The sequence below is a fragment of the Scomber japonicus genome, chromosome 22, assembly GCF_027409825.1.
Source record: "Scomber japonicus isolate fScoJap1 chromosome 22, fScoJap1.pri, whole genome shotgun sequence".
NCBI classification, from domain to species: domain Eukaryota; kingdom Metazoa; phylum Chordata; class Actinopteri; order Scombriformes; family Scombridae; genus Scomber; species Scomber japonicus.
The window spans coordinates 18116821-18140343 of record NC_070599.1 but is presented as its reverse complement, the minus strand read 5'-3'; the positions used below and the strand labels follow the sequence as shown (position 1 = coordinate 18140343).

The 23523-nt window shown below is 40.3% G+C and overlaps 2 protein-coding genes across 2 annotated transcripts; one reads left to right on the top strand and one right to left on the bottom strand.

The window, feature by feature from the left end:
• The first annotated feature begins 997 nt into the window (after positions 1 to 997).
• On the top strand, positions 998 to 16686 carry rin1b (Ras and Rab interactor 1b). Its single transcript, XM_053343518.1, has 11 exons — positions 998 to 1141; positions 2037 to 2151; positions 2397 to 2469; positions 3115 to 3206; positions 3998 to 4164; positions 4785 to 5078; positions 5485 to 6049; positions 10519 to 10827; positions 11707 to 11838; positions 13092 to 13261; positions 16363 to 16686. Exons 1-11 carry the CDS (start codon positions 998 to 1000, stop codon positions 16684 to 16686), a joined length of 2385 nt encoding a protein of 794 aa, XP_053199493.1.
• Positions 16687 to 19223: 2537 nt separating this feature from the next.
• On the bottom strand, positions 19224 to 22791 carry zgc:101810 (uncharacterized protein LOC493612 homolog). Its single transcript, XM_053343554.1, has 8 exons — positions 22702 to 22791; positions 21616 to 21774; positions 21383 to 21512; positions 21065 to 21201; positions 20708 to 20857; positions 20286 to 20431; positions 20003 to 20135; positions 19224 to 19416 (listed from the first exon to the last, which is right to left on the bottom strand). The coding sequence occupies exons 1-8, from the start codon at positions 22756 to 22758 to the stop codon at positions 19246 to 19248; spliced, it is 1083 nt and encodes a 360-aa protein (XP_053199529.1). The 5' UTR covers positions 22759 to 22791; the 3' UTR covers positions 19224 to 19245.
• Between the last annotated feature and the right edge of the window lie 732 nt (positions 22792 to 23523).

Genomic DNA, 23523 nt, shown 5'->3' with positions numbered 1-23523 from the left:
TGGAAATTAAGAGTTGGGGAATATCGAATATCGGATATCGGCAGAAAAGTCAATATCGAGCATCCCTATCTATTTTTGTAAACTCTGGGTCACATTTAGAAAAAGTCTGGCTGAAAAGAAATTGTTTAACGGTTTAACAGCTCTCACATTTAAATATGGGTCCCTAAACTCTGACCAGTATGTAAGGGTTAACAATATAAATGAATATAAACTAATTGAAATACAGTTATGCTCAGACAATCCTAAAATAATCAAATATAATCAGGCTACTAATTACTTGTGAAGTAATCAGTAAACTGTAAACAAAAGTATTTAAAGGAATCTTGACAAACTGGTGCTCAGTCTCTATTAGTGAAGTCATTGGATTTCATATATTTTGATTATTGTCTTGTCTTTGTGTCTATGTTTCAGTCTTGGTCCTGTTTATTTTGTAATATTAAGTGTTATGTTTTTACGATTGTAAAGCTTTTTTAGTGGACATCAGGAAGATATGCTGCTGCAGTGCCGTAGCTGTATGTTTGAACCCTAACCCTAACTGAAGTCTGAAGTTAAAGCCATGCTCAGGAGGTAAAACTGTGATACAGGACAGACGATTTGCTTATTTTGAACTGTAAAAAATGACACATTTAGTTATTTTTTACATCTCAAATCAGACTTGTGGTAATGCAGTCACAGTCTGATTGGATTTTGTGGAACTTTTATGTCGCCACCATGAGACATTCATAGTGATTTCATGCTGGCAGCTCAGCGTAGATGAGGTTGGTGCCGCCAATAAGATAGAGCAAAGCCGAGATGAAGAGCTCAGTAAAATAAGACAGTTTGAAATTGAGGGGTTCTTCATCACGAGCAAAACCTATATTTGCCTCTTAGCCAAAGTAGTGTCCATTTCACACTAAAAAATGCCTAACAACTGCTCTAACAGCAAAATTAAACACCATATTTGATGAACAGGAAGAACTCATCTGATATCTTTTGTATGATAACCTCTTTGTTTCAGATGCAGGCGTTGGGCAGCACCCAGCGAGGCTCTCCGAGAGCCTTCAGCGTCCTGGATCGTCTTCTGCTGACACATCCGGTGTGGCTGCAGCTGTCACTCAACCAAGACTCTGCCCTCTACATCCTGCTCAGAGAGCCTGTTGGGGTGAGAACCAATCAATCATATTGATCAGTCAAAAGAACTGATGACACAAGGAACACATTATCCATCGGATCATGTGTAAGATGACTTATTAAAGTTAAAAAGAAGTTAACAATGTGTAGAACTGTAACAAATAGTTGATATATCAATTGACCGTCAGACAGAAACATAATCTGCAACTATTTTGATAATTAAATAAAGAATTTAATAATTTGTTCATCTCTACAAACGTCATACTTTAAAGTAATAGTTGAACATGCTGGTAAATACTTGCTTTCTTGTTAAGAGTTAGATGAAAAGATCAATACCCCTCTTACATCTCTGTGTGTTAAGTAAAGAGCTGAAGAGCCCAGAGGTGATTAGCTTAGTATAATGACTCAAAGCAGAGGGAAACGGCTGAACACAGTATATCTTGTTTCAATAAACCACACACAAACAGAAATGAAACCACATAGGGGCACCTGAACGCTGTAATATGCCAGGCTAGCTGTTTATGCTGTCTTTATGCTCAGCTAAGCTAATTGCTTGCTGGCTCGAGCTCTGTACCGAATGTATAAACATGAGACTGATATCAGTCTTTTTTTTTAATCTAACTCTCAGAAAGAAAGCAAATCTTATACATATTGCACAAAATATTAAGTTTTGTTTTAAGCTAATTATCATGCATTTCATTTTAACTTGCTAACAGCACACCTCCACCTCAGTCCATACAAGATTGACGGAGGACCATGAAAGTTGACATTAAACACTGACTAAAAATTGGGATTGGAGTGTAAAGAAACTTTTATTCAGCTTTTATTTTACCTTCTTAAAAATATATATGAAGAAAAACATTTCTATAAAAAAACACATCTTTATATGTTATTCTTCTCTCTGTGATTCTTGTTGGTGCTTACAGACGTTTTTGGTGCGCAAATGCATCTTCAGCCAGAGGAAGGTGCTGTGTTTGAGAGTAACAGCTGACAGAAGTGCCTCCTGTATTAAGGAGTGCTTCATCTGTGAGGAAGACTCCAGTGAGTATCAAACAAGCTTAGCGCACATCATCCGCCTGCGGGTCGCAGCAGTACACATAACACACAGATTTCTCTGCTGACAGTTTGTGGGGTAGTGCAGTTCTCACACTTACTGGGTGAAATAATGTGGGAAAAGAGGATGCATCCTCCAAATTGCTTGCAGCTGCCATACTACCTGCTGAATGTGAGCAAGTCTCCCACTGCCTCCGCAGCTGTCAATCAAACTCTGTCTGTTCTGTAACCAGCATTCGCCTTGGAGAACTCAGCACTCAGCTTCCCCGACCTGTGTAGACTGGTGGCCTTCTACTGTGTCAGCAGGTGATATATTACTGTGCTTTTAGCTCATGCGCCACACAGCCACAAGTATATAGGGACCACCTTCTAAATAATTTGTGTCTTAATCTGAGGCTGTTTTTCAGGGTTTGGGCTTAACTATTTATTTCCAATGAGGGGATATTTTAAAGGTGCAGTGTGTATGATTTAGTGGCATCTAGCATAACAGACTTGGTGGAAATGTCATATAATATTCATTAGTTTGTTTTAATTTGTGTATGATCACTTAGAACAATCCTTTTATATCTACATAGAGAGCAGGTCCTCTTCAGCCATGCTGCACCGTTTCTACAGTAGTCCACAGTAGACAAACCAAACACTGCCTCCAGAGAGGGACTTTTTTTTTCATGAGTTCTGCAGCCCCTGCAGGTTCTCCTACACACTTGAAAGGGGCAGGTGAGGGGGAGGGGTATTCAGTTGGTTACAATCTGCAACCTCACCACTAGATGGCACTAAATCCTGCACACTGCACCTTTAATGTTACAGCATGAAGTAAGACAATGGTGTGCTTCAACTTTGTTGTTTAGGGAAGAGAAAACCCTGTTCTTGTTACAGCATGGCAATTCCCCCGTGCACAAGCCAAGACCCATAAAGAACACTGACTTTTGTAATTCATTGTTTTGTCTGCAGGGATGTGTTGCCTTTCCCGCTTCAGCTACCAGACGCCATCGCTGAAGCCACAACACACAGGCAGCTGGAGGCCATCTCTCACATGGGACAAGGTACAGTCATTGTACTTTAGATTTCACCCTTTTCAAACTAAATTCATCAGCTAACTTACTTTTGTTAGTTGATTGTCTTTTTCAACTATTTTGTGCCACTTCTGCCACATTTCCCATTAACCAAATGAAGAAAAACAACACAGACAGAGAGTATAATTATGAACATTTTGTTCCTCTGTAACGTTTTCTCTTCAGAAAATGAGTTTTCATGTCTGTTAACATAATTTCATGAAGCAATCACTGTTCAGATATAAAAGTAAGTCAGTATGGGAAAGTAATCTAATAATTCTGTGAACTAGTGACTGTCAGCTTGAATCTATTTTAACATGGTAAATTGTACTGATGGAAAGCACCAGCAGAGAGCAGGGTGTGATTTCATGATGGCTAAAAATGACACAGGTAAGATACAGTACAGTATGTGTCATGTTGTGTTTCTGCAACGCAAACACATCCAGACTCTTTCTCACAATCTGTTCTGCATTTCTAAACTTACAATTTAAAGTAAATTTCCTGCTTCTTTGGGTTTTCTTTTGCAAAATAACAAATTATTTTTCCACCGGTTCTCAAGTAAGCAAGGTTTTGTATGTGCTGCATTTTATAATACATAGATCATTACCACATTCATTTCAAGGTATTAATATAAAAAAACAGGTGGAAACAAACTAAACAGTGCAAGAGTCTCTATCTCAAGGTCTACTACATTTTCCTACGTTGGTATATCTGTGATTATTGGGTCATAAAATCGAAAATGGTATCTGCCTTATCTTCTTCTTTTGTGGTTCTGCCTCTAGACTTCTGGAGCTTGCCGAGTGCTTCTGAGATCCAAAATGGACCGTTGGACCTGGATGAGACAACCAGCGGCAGCCCGGGCCAGACGGCGGTGAACCTGCTGACCCAAGGCAGACAAGGGAAACTCTGCTTCATTAACCCGCTCTTCCTGCAGCTTGAAGTCAGCAAGGTTAGTATTTCAGCTTTGACGACAAGTCTGAATATGGTGGTCTTCATCTTGATACTTTGGTTTTACAAACTTCTACGTGTCTCTGCAATGTAACGCCTCTTTTAACGATTTTTTGTTGTATTTCACTTTAATTTAAAGTTTGCATGGTCATTTTTAAATAGAGCAAGATCAATGAAAACTGCTTGAAAATGCATCTTCAAATTTGTGGGAAAAGTCAAGTTTTTTTTTGTTCCTAAAAACGTCACTTTTTAGCCAGGCTAGCAGAATAGCTTCATGGAAAGTCCATCTTGGTCCAGATTGAAATATCTCAACTATTGGATATATACAAATAAATACATTCATGATCCCTAGATGATGAATCTGACTGACTTTGGTGATCCTGCGGCACTTCCTCTAGCGCCACCATGAGGTTAAACATTGTAAACATTAACGTCACAGAGATGCTAGCATGATTGTAGACTCCTAGTCTTTGTTTTAAGTTAACACCCATTACAAATGCTCTAAATCCACCACCCTTTTCTGCTAATAAAACTACTGTTCTGTTCATTCACTTAAACATTTCATGCATCAGTGGCTGAGTGCTGAGTGAAATATTTAATCCTCTGTTTATTTTTCCACAGCAACCACAACTCACAAACCACAGTGCCTCCAATAAAAGGCACCGCTTCAAGCGCAGCATGCGGCTCCGGCTCTCCGAATCCTCCATGAATCTGTCCCTTGAGGGGGTCGGCTCCTACTCACCTCCCCCGTCAGTGGAGCATCCCGGCGGGTCAGAGCGGCTGCAAAAGTCCGGCGACAACCCACAGAGGAGAGTTCATGCTGGGGCAGGAGTCTTGAGGAGAACCCCTGCTGTATCACCCGGGTCTGCAGAAGAAGATGACATGATTTCTGCCTACGTGCCACAAGTAATAACAGTAGTTTACATCTATTTCTTTCATAAGTGACAGCCTAATACATGTTTATGTTATTAGTTTAAATAGCCTACTTGTTACACAATGTCCCTTTACTTGCATTTTTGAGCTCCTAAAGTCAAGAAGAAATTGTCTGGTACTTGTTAGTCATAAGAAGATTGAGGAATTATTTAAAAGCACTGTTTTGCAGTAGGCCTCCTCATCATCACTCCTGTCTCATTATTTACTCAGTTACTGGCAATTTAATTCATTCATCTATTTTGTATTGACAAGAAAGAAATTTCATCAAGCTTTTAGGTAATCCTTATCTGTCATGTGTCAGTCTGTGATTCATCCACTGATATTGTTTGTGCACACCAAAAAAGTGCAATTATCATACTATAAAAGTATCACTTCTCTCCTTGTCAAGACATCTGCCAAGGAGGAAGAGCCTCCAATGCCCCAGCCGTCTGCCCGAGCAGAGGAGCCAGGCATTGAGGTGGCGGTTCTGGCCTTGGATCGTCGCCCTGCTCCCTCCCTGGCCGAGCTTGACAGCAGCAGCTCCTTCAGCAGTATGGATGAGGAAAATGATTCAGATTCAGATTCAGAAAGCATGGCCCAATTCCAGATCCACAGCTACAAGCGTCCACCGCTGTTGCGCTCTCGAGGCCGCGGTGGGTTGCACCGCATGAGTGAGGCGTTTGTGTGTTTCTTCGCTCCGGACAAGCGGCTGACACGACTGGTGGAGGAGCTGTCCAGAGACAGACGCTCCATCTTTGGAGGCATGGTTCAGGACTTCCTCATGGCACAGAGAGGGGCGCTCAAATCCCTGGCTGCCTCTTCATCATCATCAGCGTCCTCTTCCTCCTCACGTGTGACGTCTGTGCAGATCCTGCAGGGTCTACGGCTCTTTCTGTCCCAGATGAAGTGCTGCCTGCTGGACAGTGGAGAGCTGGAGCCTCCCATTGACACCCTGGTGCCAGAGAATGAGAAAGGTAAAAAAACTAATGTGTCAATGCACAATCATTTCTCAATGTTAAGCTATGATGTAAAAGTGAATAAATACTCTTTACAGCCTCAAAAACTACAATTACTGTCCAAAGTACATTCTCAGTTGTAAAAGCTGAGACCAAATGTAATCTCACACTTTTGCAACTAATTGAAAAATATAAAAACTTGACTCACCTTTGCTTCCAGTTGTGGCACTCAATGGTCACCAGTGAAAGACTTGTTGCACCAGGCAGCTCTCAGGTGTAAGTTATTAAAAATACAATCAACTTCTCTATTAATCATTGAAAAGCAATCAACTATCCATAAAGTCATCAATTACAACGTATAAAACGCTTCTTAGGATGTCACTTTAAACATACTGTACATCACTAACACTTAAACAAAAAAAAATCAGAAAATGTGCAGTTTGGCAAAAAAATGTATGCAATGTATTCGTATAATCAGTAAGTTTTTTTCATTTGTGCATGAAAGAGAGAATTGAATGTGCCAACTTGTCAAGTTCTTATTATTTTTACTTAGTTGCAAAAGTAGCAGAATAAAGTGCAGAAACCCCAATGTAAAAACATTAAAATACTTCCCTTTAATGTTTAACAAAATCATTTATGATCAATAATTAATCCACCTTAATAAGGTTAATAGATTAATAAGAATATACTTATAGCTAAGATACACATTAACATCTCAGCAGACCTACGCAGAGAAGGGAGTTATGGGTAATCTTGGGTCACAGAGGAGCTGAATTACATATATCTTAAATCAAAATGACGCAATGTGTGGTCCTGAGCGTTATACAAGCTGATCGATTGAATCAACTTCCTGTCTGGAGGTGGGTTTGAAACAAAACACCAGAACTTAACTGGACACATTAACATTATACCCACAGAGAGACATGAAGCAGCTACTCATTCATTTCTTATAACATATGCCTTATTAGAAAGTTGCAGAGCTATATGCATAAAAGTCTTTTTACAGATCTTTTGATTTCAGCGGCAAATAAACTCCAAAGTTAGTCTCACTGAGTGAATCATTTAATTGAATTTAGCTGACTGTGCTGGGTTACATTTTGAGCTCAATTTTCTCGACCGTGTGAATTTCTCATATGCATGCATGATTAGTTTATTACATCAAAACACAGAGACAGTGAGAGCAGCAGGGGACCAGCGTAGAGAGAGAGAGAGAGAGAGAGAGAAAGAGAGAGAGAGAGAAAGAGAGAGAAAGAGAGAGAGAAATGTGGAAAAAATAACTGTACTATTAGAAATCACTGATTTAATAGAGCACAGCGCCAGAGGACGCAGGTCTATGGAAACAGACAGCCTTTTTCTGATAAATGGTGGGCTGCCCAGGCTCCAGTGAAAGGCACTGTCAACACAAAGTAGTTTGCGTGGGGGGCAGAGCCTCATTCACTGGAGCTCATATTGTCTCTGGTATTTAGAAAACAACATTAGGAAAGCCCTGCCCGACACGCCCGCACTCACATTCATCGCATTCAAACCGTGATTCTTCTCATTATTGTAAAGCCATCGCAGGGTGTTACTTTGGAGGGTTTGTAGTCAGATCTTTTGACTCAGTCCTGTGCGTAGGTATTGCTTTTTTGGACTTGTTTGTGTGAGGCAGGGTGAGTGTTTGCAGGTGTGTTTGTGTGTAAATGTGTGATGATGGATGGTTGCCTGGCAGTGCAGAGGCTTCAGGGGAGAGAGAGAGAGAAAGAGAGAGGGAGAGAGTGCTCGGCCTTCCTTCCTCCCTTTCTTCCTTCCTGTGCTCCGATTCTGATTTATCTCGCATTGCGTCGGTGGGAGGCATTTGCATTTTTTTTTCTCCCCCTCGTTTATCATAAAAAGATATCACAGTCCCACGCTCACTTGAAGAGCAGCACGATTCAGGGGAGGGTGGGAGGGAGGGATAGAAATAGGTAGGTTACTTTGAAAATGTAATCAGTTACTGATCTGTGAGTAATAGCTGACAAAAATGTGCTTTTTTTTCTCCACAACAAACCAGTAACTCACAAAGATGTAATCCTGCTACATGTAATCTGTTACTCTCCAGAGCTGATAAGAGAGAGAGGGATCCAGAGAGGGAGGAGAGGGAGGTAGAGAAACAGAGGATGGAGGGAGTGAATGATTAATCACAAAGGGGAATGATATAGTAAGGTAGATGTGGTGGATTATACGGCAGGGAAACATGAAGGATGGAGAGGAGGGAGAGGAGGATATTGATGATGAGTGGAAAACAGTGTACGCTGGAGGATTGTTACCCACCTAGTCAGGACTGCCCACTGACTGCTGGAGAATTACTGAGTGTGTGTGTGTGTGTGTGTGTGTGTGTGTGTGTGTGTGTGTGTGTGTGTGCATTTCCACGTGTGAGAGCATGCATGCATGTGTACTGCACATATACGAGTTTGTGTATCACATATCACTGGTGTCAGGCGAAAAAAAGAACTGCATCTCATTTGGGAAATAAACTTATTTATTTTCTCTCAGAGTGTGATGACTTGAGGAGATTGATACCTCTCTCATGTCAAAAAAACCCAAAAAATACTGAAAGCAGGGGGAAACAACTAGCCTGGTTCTGTTCAGATGTAGGACCACCAACACATCTAAAGCTTTCTCATTAACTTCTTATATTTAATGTATTTTGTCTGTGCACATTGTCAGGTCTATATTTTTATTTTCTAAATTCTAGTTCTTAGTTCAGCCTCTGACTGAAACAGGCCATTTTAGCTCCTGTCTCTTTAAGGACCCAAATATTCGACAGACTATGTAAACAAACAGTAGTATTCAAATTTTGTTCTTTTTTCTTATTATTTACTGGAAATGGAAACTTCTCAAATACTTCTGTGCATGTTTGAGCCCAAATCAAATCTGAACAACTGAACAACCTTAGAAACAAGACCATTTGTGGGCATGCACAAAAAAATCTAATGATTTTTACCATTAACATCTGATATCATGACAGTGTAGAAATGATTACAAAAAGCCAGATATGTCTCCTTGAACAAAAACCAGCTGGGGACAGTGACTATGGGCAGCTTCTCAGTCTTGTTGTCACAGTGAGATTGCCAGATTTGGTACATTTGTGCTTGTTTTGAGACCTATGCCAGGTGTGTGTAGGCTTTTTTCTCTCCTTTGCATCAGAGATTACCAGGCGAGATGTTCCCTCTGTTTTCATTTTTAATGACAAACTAAGCTTAGCGGCCTCCTGGCTCTAGCGCCATACGTAACGCACAGATTTATCTTAGTATTCCTCAAAAATACACTTTGCATAATATATCATTGTGCTAGAAAAAAGGTAGAACATCCAACTTTAAGCCCTGCAGACTCCTCCCAGTAGTTCCTGGAGCAGGGACTTTTTAACTCTAGGAACTATGAAAGAGAAAATGTAGAATTTGGGAAATTTCAATCAAAATGCAGGTTTGATTCTTACGTTGCTGAAATGGTTCCTGGTTGTTCTAATCAAGGCCATTAGAGAAACTGTACATGCTGCACAGGAAGGCAGAGGACTGGTACCTTATAGCCCCCCTATCAGGTTAATCCGGTCATGTATGTAAGTGAATGTGTGAACTAGTGGGCCTTTCTATGTTGCAAGCTATAGTGAAGAGTAATCGTATAAAAAGTCCTTTATACTCAGTGATATTTTAAAAGCATTTCACACAAGTGGACAAGAAATATGAACAAAAACACAATCTGATGCAATGCAGTTCAATAGCCCTGCAATAATATGTACCATTGTGAAAGTTATTTTTTGTCAAGTCTGTGTCAGAAAGATGTTGATTAAACTTTTTGAGACCCAAACTTACGTGATATTTTTAAAGATGGTGTGCTGTTTGAGTTTTATTTGTTTTTTATTCTTGTCTCATTCACTCAAACAGACATTTAAGTTCCGCTTTTCTGATTCTTGACAATATCTCACTTCTTTAAATTGACAAATTCCATATTTTTTGAATGTTGTATCCAGATTTTAATCCATAAATCCAGATATACTATACAGCAGGATCTATACCAAATCTACAATCTAGTAGAATCCTAAAACAGGATATTGTCAGAAAATATGTGGAGCAGGATTATTTGAAATATACACTTTTTTTGTACTCAAATGATAGTGATAGGATTTTAATTTCAGTCTTAAGTCTGAAGCATATCAAAGAGTCAAAATGCAAACCACCTGTACACAAGATGTCAGGGTTGATTATGTTGCCTGTGTATATGTCAGCTGAAAACAGTAAAAACACACCTTTTTTCACCCTAATGGCTCCATTGCAATGATCAGCATCTTTCTGGGCCTCTTGCCAGCGCCTCTAGATATGTAGAAACCAACAAATGACTAAATAAATGGAACTCACAAGCAACGTCATCTTCAAAAAGCAGTCAGTTTCACAGGTGTATAAAAATACTCAGCCCTCAGCATCAGTCTGTCAGAGCATTTCCCCAAAACAATGAACTCTTCTTTCTGTCCTCAGACCTGGCGCTGGAGCGGGCCATGTTCTCCTGCATACTCAGGCCTCTGAAGTCCCACCTTGAAAAAGCCCTGATAGCGCTGCACAATCAGGATGGCTCTAACGAACGCCTCACCCAGAACATGCTGCTTCTGAGAGGGGACGACGCCATGGAGCAGCTCGGTGTACAAACGGGCGTCCCGGACAGCCGTGAGGTGGAGAGAGTGAAGCAGAAGCTGGTCCTGATGCAGCGGACACACTCGCCTATCGATAAGGTCCTCCTTCTGCTGCAAGTGTGCAAGTGTGTCCACAAGGCAATGGGGACCTTATATGGTGAGACGCGTTGATGCTGCCTGGTCGGAAATGTGTATTGTTGCTGCTGTTAAGATTTCAGACCCAAATGACATGGATTAGCATGACAGGGTGGATTAGAGACAGAAATATTAGGACCAGTGTATAGAATTTAGTGGGACAGGCGTGGGATATTTTAATCAGTGTATAATCCCATGAAAATATGAATTGTTGTGTTTTCGTTACCTCAGAATGAGTCCTTTATATCTGCACAGGGAGTGGGTCCTCCTCCACGGAGGCCACCATGTTGCAGTAGCCCAGATTTTTCTACAGTAGCCCAGATCAAACTACACAGTGGCTCTAGAGAGGACTGTCTAGTGGCCACAGTAGGTCATCCTACATGCTTAGAAGGGAGGTTGAGGGGTGTTTAGTTGTTTGCAATCTTCAACATGACTAGATACCACTTAATCCTACACACTGGTCCTTTAAGAGGAATGAAAGTCAACAGACTTTGCAGAAGCAAATGTCTTGTTGCTTTCAAAAGCTCCACACTTCAGATATATTGTGTCTGCATGAGCTGCAGCACGACCTGTTGTCACTCCTGGCAGGAATGTAATGCATCATCATATCAATGCAGTTGTATATTGAGAATAATTTGGGTACTGGGCTACAGTAGCATATTTCATATTTATACTAATCTGTCATTAGTCAGGTAGGCAACTATAGTCGGTCATTTAAAAAAATAGATAAGCTAGATATAAGAAAGTACTGTTGCTGATGTGGTGATATGTTTCATGACCTTTCTTACAATTTGAACCCAGATTGAAACACATATTTGGACCAAAACTGTCAGCACACAGTGTCAGAAAATATAAGATGTTAGCTTCTTCTTATACTGCTCTCTTGTTGTTTTCTTTGCAGGACATGAAGTGAGTTCGGAGGACTTCTTGCCATCGTTGTCGTACGTGATTGTGCAGTGTAATAGGCCTCACATTCTGATAGAGGTGGAGTACATGATGGAGCTGCTGGAGCCGTCCTGGCTCGGAGGAGAGGGTACGACCTAATCTATAAACACTCTATGTAGCCTGAAAAAAGTGCAATCAGGTGTCCTTGACTTTTTCAATTTGTTAAATCAAGACACAAATCCTATTGTTGTTTGGTGTTTCACATGACAAAAGTGACCATGTCAGTACAGCACATTGTTTCAGCATTCATGTTTCTTAAAAGCTGTGATCACTTATTTATACATACTGTAAATAAAATAGGCTCACAATGTTTTGAGTCAGCAGGTAAATAAAGTGTTTGTGTGCACAGTCACAGTCATGAGTTTGATGACTTTTTACTCAACATGACAGAATCTGAAATGATTTTCTCAACGTTATAAGTTTATCTCTAGTGACTCAAGACTTTGTTTAAAGTACGTTTTATGTTTTAAAAGAGTTGAAAACCCTCCCAAAGTAGAGATATCATGGACGGTGCCACCAACATATTTAGAGAGAGAAGAGATCAACGTCATATAATGTACTTTTACTTTTCTTTCTTGGTGTTTACAGTGGCCTTTTAAATTACAGTTAGTAGCATATACATTATGACTGCTTTAGAGCCCCAAATACAAGGTTTCAGACAGGCCTTTTGGTCAAATGCTTTATAATTCTTTGCTTTAGTAGATTTTTCTTTACCACTTAACTCCAATATTCACTCTCTTTTAGCTCTGTTTTTGGTCTCCACCAGCTCCTGAAAGACATATCTGGCTCTTTAGCTGCTAAATGCTTGAGTAATTTCACCAGCTAGTTTCTAGCTTTGTCTGTCTGTGCTTGGTGTTGGGCATGTAGCATATTGTTGGTTTATCAGGTGTTCTCACTGCCTGCTGCAACTGAACAGATAAGTTGTGGGCAATAAGAACAAAACAATGAGTTGAAAGATACTAAAATGCTCCATACTGCAGTCTTGAGTAATAATTGTAGGGGCGGTTTTCTCTGCAAACAACACATTTCTTTTTACACACTGTCATTTGATCCCTGATACAGAATTATTGATTAGTGCAACTTGAATTTTACATTATAATTACTCAGAAGTCTATTGTGCCAATTTGTAGTCACTTATATAGTACCTTATTAGTTACTTATGACCAATTACGTTTTTTTTGTCAGATTTTCTACAATTAATCATTTCATATGTTTTCCTTCATGTCCTTACTAGTAAAATATAAGTCCATTTTTAATTTGTACATTGCTGCACATTGTAGGTATCAACTTAGTCAATTTAGTCCAATTTCTAACTTTCTAACTTTTTTTTTCATCTCCCAGGTGGGTACTACCTGACCAGTGTGTATGCCAGCCTGCATCTGATCCAGAGCCTGGACCAGGACAAGCCTTTCTCAAGCTGCCTGATGCCAGAGGCCCAGGAGGCGCTGAAGGACTGGAGCTGCAGACGGAGCCAAGAGGCCCAGAGACAAAAAGAGAACCGGCACAGCCAGGTAGGCGCCAGATGTTTTATTATAGCTCTGCTGCACCACAGAAATAGTGCCAGTGTTGTGTGTTTGTTTGCTTTATGCTAATCTTCTTTGGAGCTGTCACACATAGCTGCACGAAGTGTTGACTGATGTGTGGACAGTTGGTTTCTATGCTGTGAATAATTTCAATGGGATATTCTTCGCTGCACTGTGTGAATGGTGTTATGGCAAAATTAAATTTAAGTGATTGATTTTTTGTTTAGTTTTTGCTGGTAGTGAAAAAATACTGGAAATGCTTTATTTTACTTTTCATTTCATAACAAATTCAACGTTTTTAAAAATGTAATTTGCAGTTATTTAACGGTTAATAATTTCAAGTCAGTTCATTTTATTTGGATTCCTATTTGTTAATTTTGCATAAATTCTTGAGGAATCTGACTTTTATGTTATTTAAGTGACAAAAAATGCTCATGTTTTGAAACTTTGACCATGTTTAACATACATATCTGACATCATCACTATAAAAATAATCACAAAATCACAAATAGCATGAAAATAAAAAAAACATCTGGGGCCAGTGACCATGACTCTGACGCCTGCTATTATTATCATTAGTCATACTTCTATTATTATTGTTGTTATTGTTATCATTGTTGTTGCTGTGCTTCTGTGTCTCTCTCTCCTCTCTTCTTCTTTCTCTCTCAAACCATCCAGTCAAAGCAGGTGGCTGCCCACCTAGAGCCTGCTTCTGCTCAAGGTTTCTTCCTGTTAGAAGAGAGTTTTTTCACCACACGCTTACAAATTATTGGACCTCTGTACAATAAATAGTTTAGTCTAGCTCTATGCTCTATGTGAAAAGTACCTTTTTGACTCCAGGAACTGTGGCAGGGAAAAGGTTGAAATTTAGAAAATGTTACCCCTGGTTTCCCTAAGTCAAAATGCAGGTTGGGTTTGTAAGTTGCTGAAATGGTTCCTGGTCACTGGAAAAGGTGCTGTAGTGGAAAAAAGACCATTAGAGAAACTGTACATGCTGCACAGGAAGGCAGAGAAACAAAAGGGGTAATAGAGGCCTAGCAGCTTATTATAGCCCCCCTGTCAGGTTAATCCGGCCACGTATGTAGGTAAGAAGCGGTGGGCCTCTCCACTGATAGAAAATGCTTAGTTTGTATTTGTACTGGCATATTAGATTCATTCTCAATGAGTTGATTACCGTTATAAAATGGATACTAAATTACATTACAAAGACATTTTGCTGGAGTCCGATATTGACTGTGTTCACCTACTAACTGATTGATCAGCGGGGGGTTTTTTGTATCAGATGTGGGATTTTTGGGTCTGATCTGATTCTGTAGTTTAACTCCATTGACTGTTCTAACTGAGTCTTGTCATGTGCCTCTTCCTTGAGTGTGCAACTAACAACCAACCTGAATCTTTTATGCTTTTCAATGACACAAAGGACATAAACTGCAACGAAAAACAAAGGCCATAATCCTCCCAAAGAAGTCCGACATTACATTAATTTTCCTGATGGCGATGCACGTTGAGCAACATCAGATTGTCCTACATCAATGACAATGCTACATACTGTATCTGACTCTGGGCTGACCTCGGGTCTTACTGCTGCTTTGGATGTTGAAAACCTCTTACATGACAGAGATTGTGCATAAGGGGAATGATTTTGGGTCAAATAGTACGCTTATAGTAGGTTGCCCTCCAGAGCACACCTGGATTTCCCTCCTTTGCGTGCCAACATGTTTCAATTCATTTGAGGGCATTAGTTTTTAGACATTTTTAGAGGTAATCCTCTGATCAGGAGCCGCCGGGCTTACGACAGGGCATGCACTAATGCTCCCACACTCTGACATTTACCTACACTCTCCTGTTATCACTCTCCCCCGGCCCCAGATTGGTATAGCGGTCTCACCAGATGCCATGGAAAAAAGGCATTGTCATCCACAACGTTTCTGTCTCGTCACGTGGTGCCTCTACTGGCTTCAAATAGCTGATCTAACTCACCCGGCAGCCAGATTTTCCACTGACACAGGCGGGGATCAGTGAGCCAAGTGCTATGAAGAAGTGGGCGGTCAGATAACATGAAATTTATTGAGCTGCATCTACCCATCGAAGCAGGCAAACACAATATGCACACGGACAGCGAGGAGCTCAGTGACTCTGTAAGTTTTGTTGATGGCAGACCTGTTGATTGTGATTGCCGGTGTGAGTTTTTTTCCTTTTTTTTTTTTTAAGAGCGTATTTGGTCACTTGTGCATCTGTTTATGTGTGTGTTTGGTGTGTATATGTGTGTGTGTGTGTGCGTGTATGTGTGTTGGGGGAGGTGTGTGCAGGTAGGATGGGAGGTGTGTGTGTGATTGTATATGGCAGAGAAGAGGATTCTCACTGGTTTCTCACTGGTTTCTGAAGATTGAAGGTTTTGCCAAAGGATTATGTTCAGTATGGGGTTTTTATGTGTGTGTGTTTTAAACAGAGTAGTGAGGGCGTCTGTAGGTGGTTGAATCTGACATTATATAATAGCTTAGGTACTGTAAAATTGCTGGTAAATCTTTGAAGAGTAGCAATTGTTGAGGCAGACTTGTTAGTTATGTGTTTCCTCACTTTATGTTCTTCTGGAAATGTCAAAAAAGTTTGTTTGGATTTGAATGCTGAACGCTGCTTTGCAAAGAGAAAACTCCACCAGAACACCCAGTAGAGCAAGCTTAATGGATTATATTTGATGAGTTTGGACGTGGACACACTCTAGTGGATTAATACCGGGAGTTTGTCAGTGAAACTGTAACATACAACAGAGAAAAGAGCAATTTCACAAAGATGCTTTTCGTATAAAGCTCTTGGACTTGTGCGTTTGTGTGTGGGAAGTAGAGGCTTTTGTTTTAGAGAGAATTTCTTTTGTCAACATCGTTTTGGCTCATTTATTGTAGTGGATGATCAGGCTGTGTGTTTGCACAGCTCTTATTGCTCCTCTGGCTCCATCTCTCTCTCCTCCCCCTCTTTTGCCCTCACTCCATAAGCCTCTTGACCTCTGTTTTGCATGAATACATGTATATATTCACTCTTTTTTTCTCTCTCTCTGTATCTCTTCTTCTCCTCCTCTCCCTCCCTCCCTCCAGAGGTGCGTTCGGATACTGTTCCAGGACGGGGAGCGGAGCGCCGTGCGGACGTTGCAGTGGAGAGCAGGGGAGACCAGCCAGGCCCTGGCGCAGCTGTGTGCCACCACCTTCGAAGTGTCCGACCCGCAGCAATACACCCTGTACTGGCGCAGCGGCGGCGAGATGAGGGCCCTGCCGGCTCAGGCTCAGCCCCAGGACCTGGCCAGCCACAGCGAGGGAGGCCCCTCGCTCTCCTACCTGAGGACCGACCACGACTTCAGCAAGATGCGGCGGCTCACCAGAGGTGGCGCCGTGGACCTGAGCGAGTCGGTGTGTGAGGAGTGAGTGGGAGGGATGGAGGAAGGAGGGAGGAGGAGGAGTAGGAGGAGGATGAGGAGGAGGAGATGGATGGTTGCTCTCGCTTTCTCTCTCTTTCTCTCTCTTGTTCTGTCTCTTTCTCTCCGGGCGGTGTGTTGTGTCTCGTCGTGGGTCAGGACTCGTTGTGAAAAACTACAGCCCTTCTCCAGACTAGGAGCAGACCTTCAATGGTTAACTCTTCCCTAAATGGACCAACATGCAGAGCAGAACAGGCCCTGCATTGGGACTGTTGCCAAAAGTTGTACTATGTGCCACTGAGTGTGGCTGCTAGTGTAAAGGAGTGTACTATTTGTGACATGGAAAATGTGTAATAAATGGATTTGGTTGTTATTTGACACATGAACCCAGAGTTATAGCATGAAGGGATTACATCATTCAGACGTGAGGAGGCTCAAATCCAAAGACAAATTCTGTGAAACTACTGTTGCCTGGAAACAAAATCACTTTCTGTACACGCACGAGAAGGCAAATTGTCCACTGCGGTGATGTAACCCTTTCACAGTATAGTTCTGGGTGAATCTAAAAGACACTTGGATGTTTTATTACTTCACTTTTATGTGTAAAAGTCTGCAAATCTTTGGATGGAACCACATTGTTAAATGGTTTGGGGATACAAACCTTTATGTGCCCCCTTTTTTGGAATACAGTATGATTGACAAAAAAAGAAAAAAGATGTTTTATAGCCAAGACCAAACTTCAATACCAAAGTGACAAAAACAAAGTCAGATAAAGAGGCCATTTTGTGCTACAACAGGTGTTTACTTTGAGAGAAATCACATTTATAGGCTCTAAGGAAGCTTTAAATCCGTTCTTTATTTTTAGAATCACCCACAGAGACAATTTTTATTTTTACTTTTATGGAGAAAAAAGCGCAGACGTTCCTCCTTGCTTGAGTATTCTATTAAGTGTGTTTTTGGCAGGGCTAGTAATGGGCGAGTAGGAGGGAAGTGATAGAAAAGCATCAGCTCTCTGTTTTTAAAACCGTGTGAAGAAAAATAAATTCACATCTCCAGGCTGAGACAACCTGCATCAGATTTACTGAATGACTTCCGAATGTATTAAAATCTTTTTTTTTCTTTCTCCGTGTCAGAGTTTAAACCTTTCAGAGCTGCATCCATTTCACGTTTTATCTCACTGCTTTTCAGTTTTACTGTTTCTCTTGGCCTGTACTGTAAAATAACACTGCGTTACGACCCCGGACTGAGAGAGGACAGTCTGACCAATAAAAACAACACTGATGACTGGTGGAATGTAAATGTAAGCGTCACCAGTGTCACCAGCGTCTGGCGACTCCTGCTGCAGGTCATCGTTATCAACTGACTGTTCAAACTCAATCTTTGTCATTATCAATTATCATTATTGTGTAATTTTAAAACTAACTTTTAATTGTTGGATTTGTTGGGTAGATATCAAACCTAAGTATGGATTTTCAACATATCTGGAGTTTCTAATCAGCTGAAGAGTTTTCATTTGGAGGACTATGATGTGTTTTTGGAACATAATTGCATGCTTTTTTTTTTTTCATTTAACGTGAAGGTTCTGCGAATGTGGTGTGTGTGTGTGTGTGAAGCATGTGTTCATTGTGAGAGCTCACTATTTCTTTTCAGTGTGGAAACACATTACTGTATTCTGTCAGGTAACTCAGTATCGCAATAAAAAAAAATTGCAATATCTGTTCACAAGGTTGTTACATCCAGTTTTTATATTGTGGTGGGATTGTGAAGCTTGTGATACAAAATATCACCAGCAGGGGGCAGCAAATAACAATACAATAACAATACCGCTTTGGCGCTTCCTCTCAACTTCTCTTACCTTGTTAGATAACTGTTTCTCCATGGTTTATGGATTTTAATGAGGGATAGTAACGGATGTTTAAACGCAGCACTTTTCACTTTTTGCACAAAGCTTAATTAGCATGTATGATAAAAATGTATTTAAAAGCATCTCAGATAAGATAAGATAAAATCATCTTACATTTGACTTAGAAAATATTAAAACAATATTGTCCAATTGCAAAAAATATCTAGACTAGAAGAATTTATGGTCATTATAATCATTTGAAAAAATATGTATCTTGACAATAGTTTGATAAGAAGTAACAATAACAGAAAAAAAACTAACATTTTCTCTAGTTTGACAGGTTCATAGTAGTTTAACATTTCACATTTTCCACATCAGTCAGTGACGTTTTCCAGCATATATCAACATATTGTTCTTGACATAAAAATGAATCATGTAATTGTTGTTAAAAATGTTAATTTCAAATATATCCACTTTACAATAGTTTAAAACAGACAAAAGCAGCAAATCCTCACATTTTAATTGATTCATAAATGACTGAAAAAGTGAATCACTCATCAAAACTCTTGTCGATTTTCAACTAAATGATTAATATACAGATGAAGGAGTGCCAATTTCTGTGATGTAAATGGAGTACAAATGATTTCATCCAGCATGCAGGACCGTTGAGACATTAATATAAAAACTGAAACATTAGGGCGACATTTCTCTTTATAAGTTTTGCTTTTATCTGACTCCACCTCCAAGTTTTTGCAGCACTCCCAGACCTTTCTCCTCGTACTCCGCCCTGCTCAGCCAGAAGGAGTCCTTGTCTTTCATGATGTTGGCGAGCACAGCGCCACCAAGGAAGACCATGTGTTTACGTCGGGGAGGATCCTCGATACGAATCTTAAACTTCTGCAGAGATGAAGAATAAAGAAAGGAAATGTCTTTAAAACACAGAAAACAGCAAATATCTTCCCTATTACAATAAAACTGAACCTTAAATCTCTCAACTGTTACACTTGCAACAAATGCAGCAACTACTATAGTATAATATCAAGTTATAAAAACAATAATAATAATTGAGTATAATGAAATAATTAAAAAATATACATTTTTATGGGAAAAGTGTGATAACTAGTTAACAATTTAATCAACAAATATTACACACAACATATACAAACATATCCATGACAACTGAGCTAACTCTACAGTATCTGCTGATGAAGACCATATAATATGGTTGAAAACCAGTAAGTGCACAAGTGGACAAAAGTAATTATTATTACACAAAAAGCTCTTACATCACTGCTATGTAACATTGATTAGATTAATGGAAAATGTATTATGTTAACATCAAAGCTTATGCTACAGATTATATTGTTGTTACGTTAATGGTTTATGATATTTATGCAAAGGTATTACACAGTGTCAGCAGTTGTGTAACACCTCATTTAACATCCCTGTGTAGAAATGCCATGAAGAATTTGGAAGTTCTTACAGATAATTTCTGAGTGTCTCCGTCCAGCACCCTCTCCAGGTAGAGCTGCTTGATCTCTCTTTCTAATCTGGATGGGAGGCCGGGGTACATGGTGCTCCCTCCTGATAGAACAATGTGTTTATAGAAGTCTGACCTGCAAAAAAAGAGGAAGACATACAAAATAGTAGATGGGGAAGTGAACGACTTTGTCTATTTACATTCCCCTCCCCCAGGTGATCACTGTTCACTGTTGTGTTTACATTGGTTTGGGATTAAGTAAAGACAGCAGCAATGAGATTCAGACCTGAGGTCAATGTCCGCAGCCTGGATGGTGTTAAACAGCAGCTCAGCTACTCCCGCTCCCTCAATGTTGATGAGGTGAGGCTGGAAGAGGGCTTCAGGAGCCCCAAACCTCTCTCCGCCCACCTTCACCTGCCGGCCATCAGGGAGCTAGGAGAAGTGGAGTGAAGACATCAGGAGGATTTACTTGGTCAGCCAAGTATAATATATTAATATAATATCTAATTTCACATCACACAGTGATGTCAGAAGAGTAGTTTGACATTGAGAAATATTATAATTAGATGAGGAGATTGAAACCTCTTTCAAATGTGAAAGTGGTATTAACTCCTGTCATCTAACTCCTGGCAAGAAAACAAAATCTCAAACTACGACTGCATGACTTCCCCCCCGAAAAAAAAGCTGAGATTTTGTTTTTCACCGTACAATATAGGACTCCACCAGATAGGTGGTCTCTGTGGCCAGTCGCTGCTCCTGCTCGATGTTGTATCCCACATAGCAGAGTTTCTCCTTCAGCATCTGCACTGTCTCGAAGTCAGCCGAGTGGTTAAAGGCGTAACCGCGGAGGAGCAGGAGCTGAAGGCAAGAAGATAAAAGCTGACTTGTTAAGTTAGGAGTAAAAAAAGAATAACTGGAGAAAAAAAATGCAGCTTTACTTTTCAAATGGTAGTATGTTAGAACACCTTCCTCATATTGTCTACTTACCTAACAGTAAATTGTTATTTATGTGCAATATTCAAACATCTACATCTCAAACTCTGAAGTGAGGGTTTCACTGCTCACCTTGATGAGGTACCGTGTGATGTCACGTCCGGCAATGTCCAGCCTGCGTGTGAGGTGGGGTAAAGAAAAGCCTTCGTACACCGGACAGATGTGGGTGACACCATCCCCCGAATCGACAACTACACCGGTCAGCAAACCTGAGCACGGGATAATTTCACATTTCAGACAAACCCATAAAATAACAATCACTGAATTTACCCTTTAATCAGTAGGAAACAGACAGAAGAGATGCAGGGTGGCCTGAGAAGAGTTATACGTTTGATCTTGATGAATCACTTGAAGCAACAAAAACCTAAGATGTAAATGTTGTTTTCTTACCCTGAGCGTACAGAGTCAGAACAGCCTGAATTGCCACGTAGATGCCGTGGAACTGGTACTTCTCAAACATGACCTCTGCGATCTTCTCACGATTCTTGGTGGGGTTCATGGGCGGCTCAGTCAGCAGGATCTTGACAACGTAGAAATTGAATACAACTGAGCAACCTTTGCCTTTTATCAACAATAACAAAATGCATTTGGCAAACAGTTTTAAATGCAGACATCTTCTGTACCTTGCATTCTGAAGGGTTGATGTTCAGGCGCTCTGGGCCAAAGGTGTAATCCCACAGGTGGAGCATGTCATCCCAACAGCGCACCATGCCGTTCTCCATGGGGTACGACACCTCCAGCAAGGAGCGACATTCACTGGCCTCGTCCCCCACCATCAGGTCCTGGGTAAAGATATCAGGACAAGTTCAGCCATCAGAGAAGATGTGCAGAGTATTGTATGTACTGTATGGTTAGTTCTTAAACATCTTTGTTTGTTTTGTTACTAGAAAATCTAATAATTGATCACAAAGCTAGGTATTGTTTTAAAATACTCGATGCATTAGTTTTCATGTTTCAAGCATCTGAATATTCTAAAGTTTAGTCTAGTTTCTGATTCATATAACATTTATTTCTCAACAAAGTATAACTAACTACCTTCTTTCGATACTTGACACCTATTATTCGCCTTTTATTTGGTACTCAAAAAGTATTGAGGTTGAATACCTAACCCTACAAAGCAAAGGATCGCACCCCCCCCCCCCCCCCCAAGAAGAATAATCCTCACTAAAGGGACACCTAATTCACCTTCACAGCTTATTTGTTATGCCTTTCCACTTGAACTTCTGCCTTATAGAATACCTGTGTGCAGCCCTCTACAGATTTAAAGGCTAAAAGGTCTGAATAATCTGTTTGACCTCAGTATGAGCGAGTATTCTCAGGTTACATGAGCATATGAACTTAACTGTGTCTTAGCGAGCTAACAGGTGTACACTTCTAAGACACTTTAATACGTATGAGCTGCAAGATAAGAAGAGCTGAGGGAGCAGAGGTACGTCAAGTGTTTAATTAGCTGAACAAATCTCGGGTTGTGTTTGTCCAGACTCACCAGTTAATCACATCCTTTGCTTTTTATAAACACATTAACATATAGATAGGGCTGCAGTCATTTAGTAATAAAAGGCTGTATAAAAGTTGGTGACTCTTAGTCAAACTAGGAGGTTTTATAATTACATAATGCAAATGATTTGTGTGATTTGTGTGATTCTTGTGTTTTATTCTGCTGTAATCTCCATGATCACAACCAAAACATGAGCAATGATTGACCTCACCTTTATCTCGATGTTGCCCACTTTGATACTTGATCGTATGACTGGTCGACCCACCATGGCAGGGAAGATATGGTCAGGGAAGTTGGATCCAGCAAAGCCACACTTGACAAACTGGTGGAGGGATGTGAGAATGAAACAAAACATATGAAGTTCTCCTTTTTTCTTTTTTTTTTTTTTTAAAATGTTGACTGAAACTGAAAGTTTGTGTTGTGTAGCTCTTAATCACCACCACACTTAATCCTCTTGCACGAGACTGACTTTAGTATGGATAATTTACATGAATAAACCAGGTCCATTCAGTTTATTAATCCAGCAGTAGGCTTAATCTGCATCCAGGAAACTGACCTGTGGTGTAGTGTCATTTATCAGACAAATGCTGTTGCATTTATAAAGGCATGTGGAATAATTCATTTGGCAAGCACAGGGATATAAATATAATGCTTCATTGCCTTTAAATTGTGTGAAATTATCTGCAGAGCTCTCTGTTTCTCTGCTTGTCGTGACTACACCTTACTGTTGTGTCTCAGCTTGTCTTTATGGTCACAGACACATTCCTTAGCCTAGAGGGATGAAATACATTCCAACCAAAGGCTGCAAGTGAAGGTAAAAATGGGCTACAGCCACTGACTGCAGGTACGGGTCAAGCCTAATTGTTCTCTAAACTTCAATGCTTGGATCAATCATCAATATTTAAATTCCACATTGGAGAACTGAAGAGCCGCTCCTTTAGTACCTCAAATCTCTCTTCCTGCTTTTCACCCAATGTGTGTGCAGTTCAAAACATCACAACCATTTAAGGTGGTTGGTGTGTGCATGTAAGAG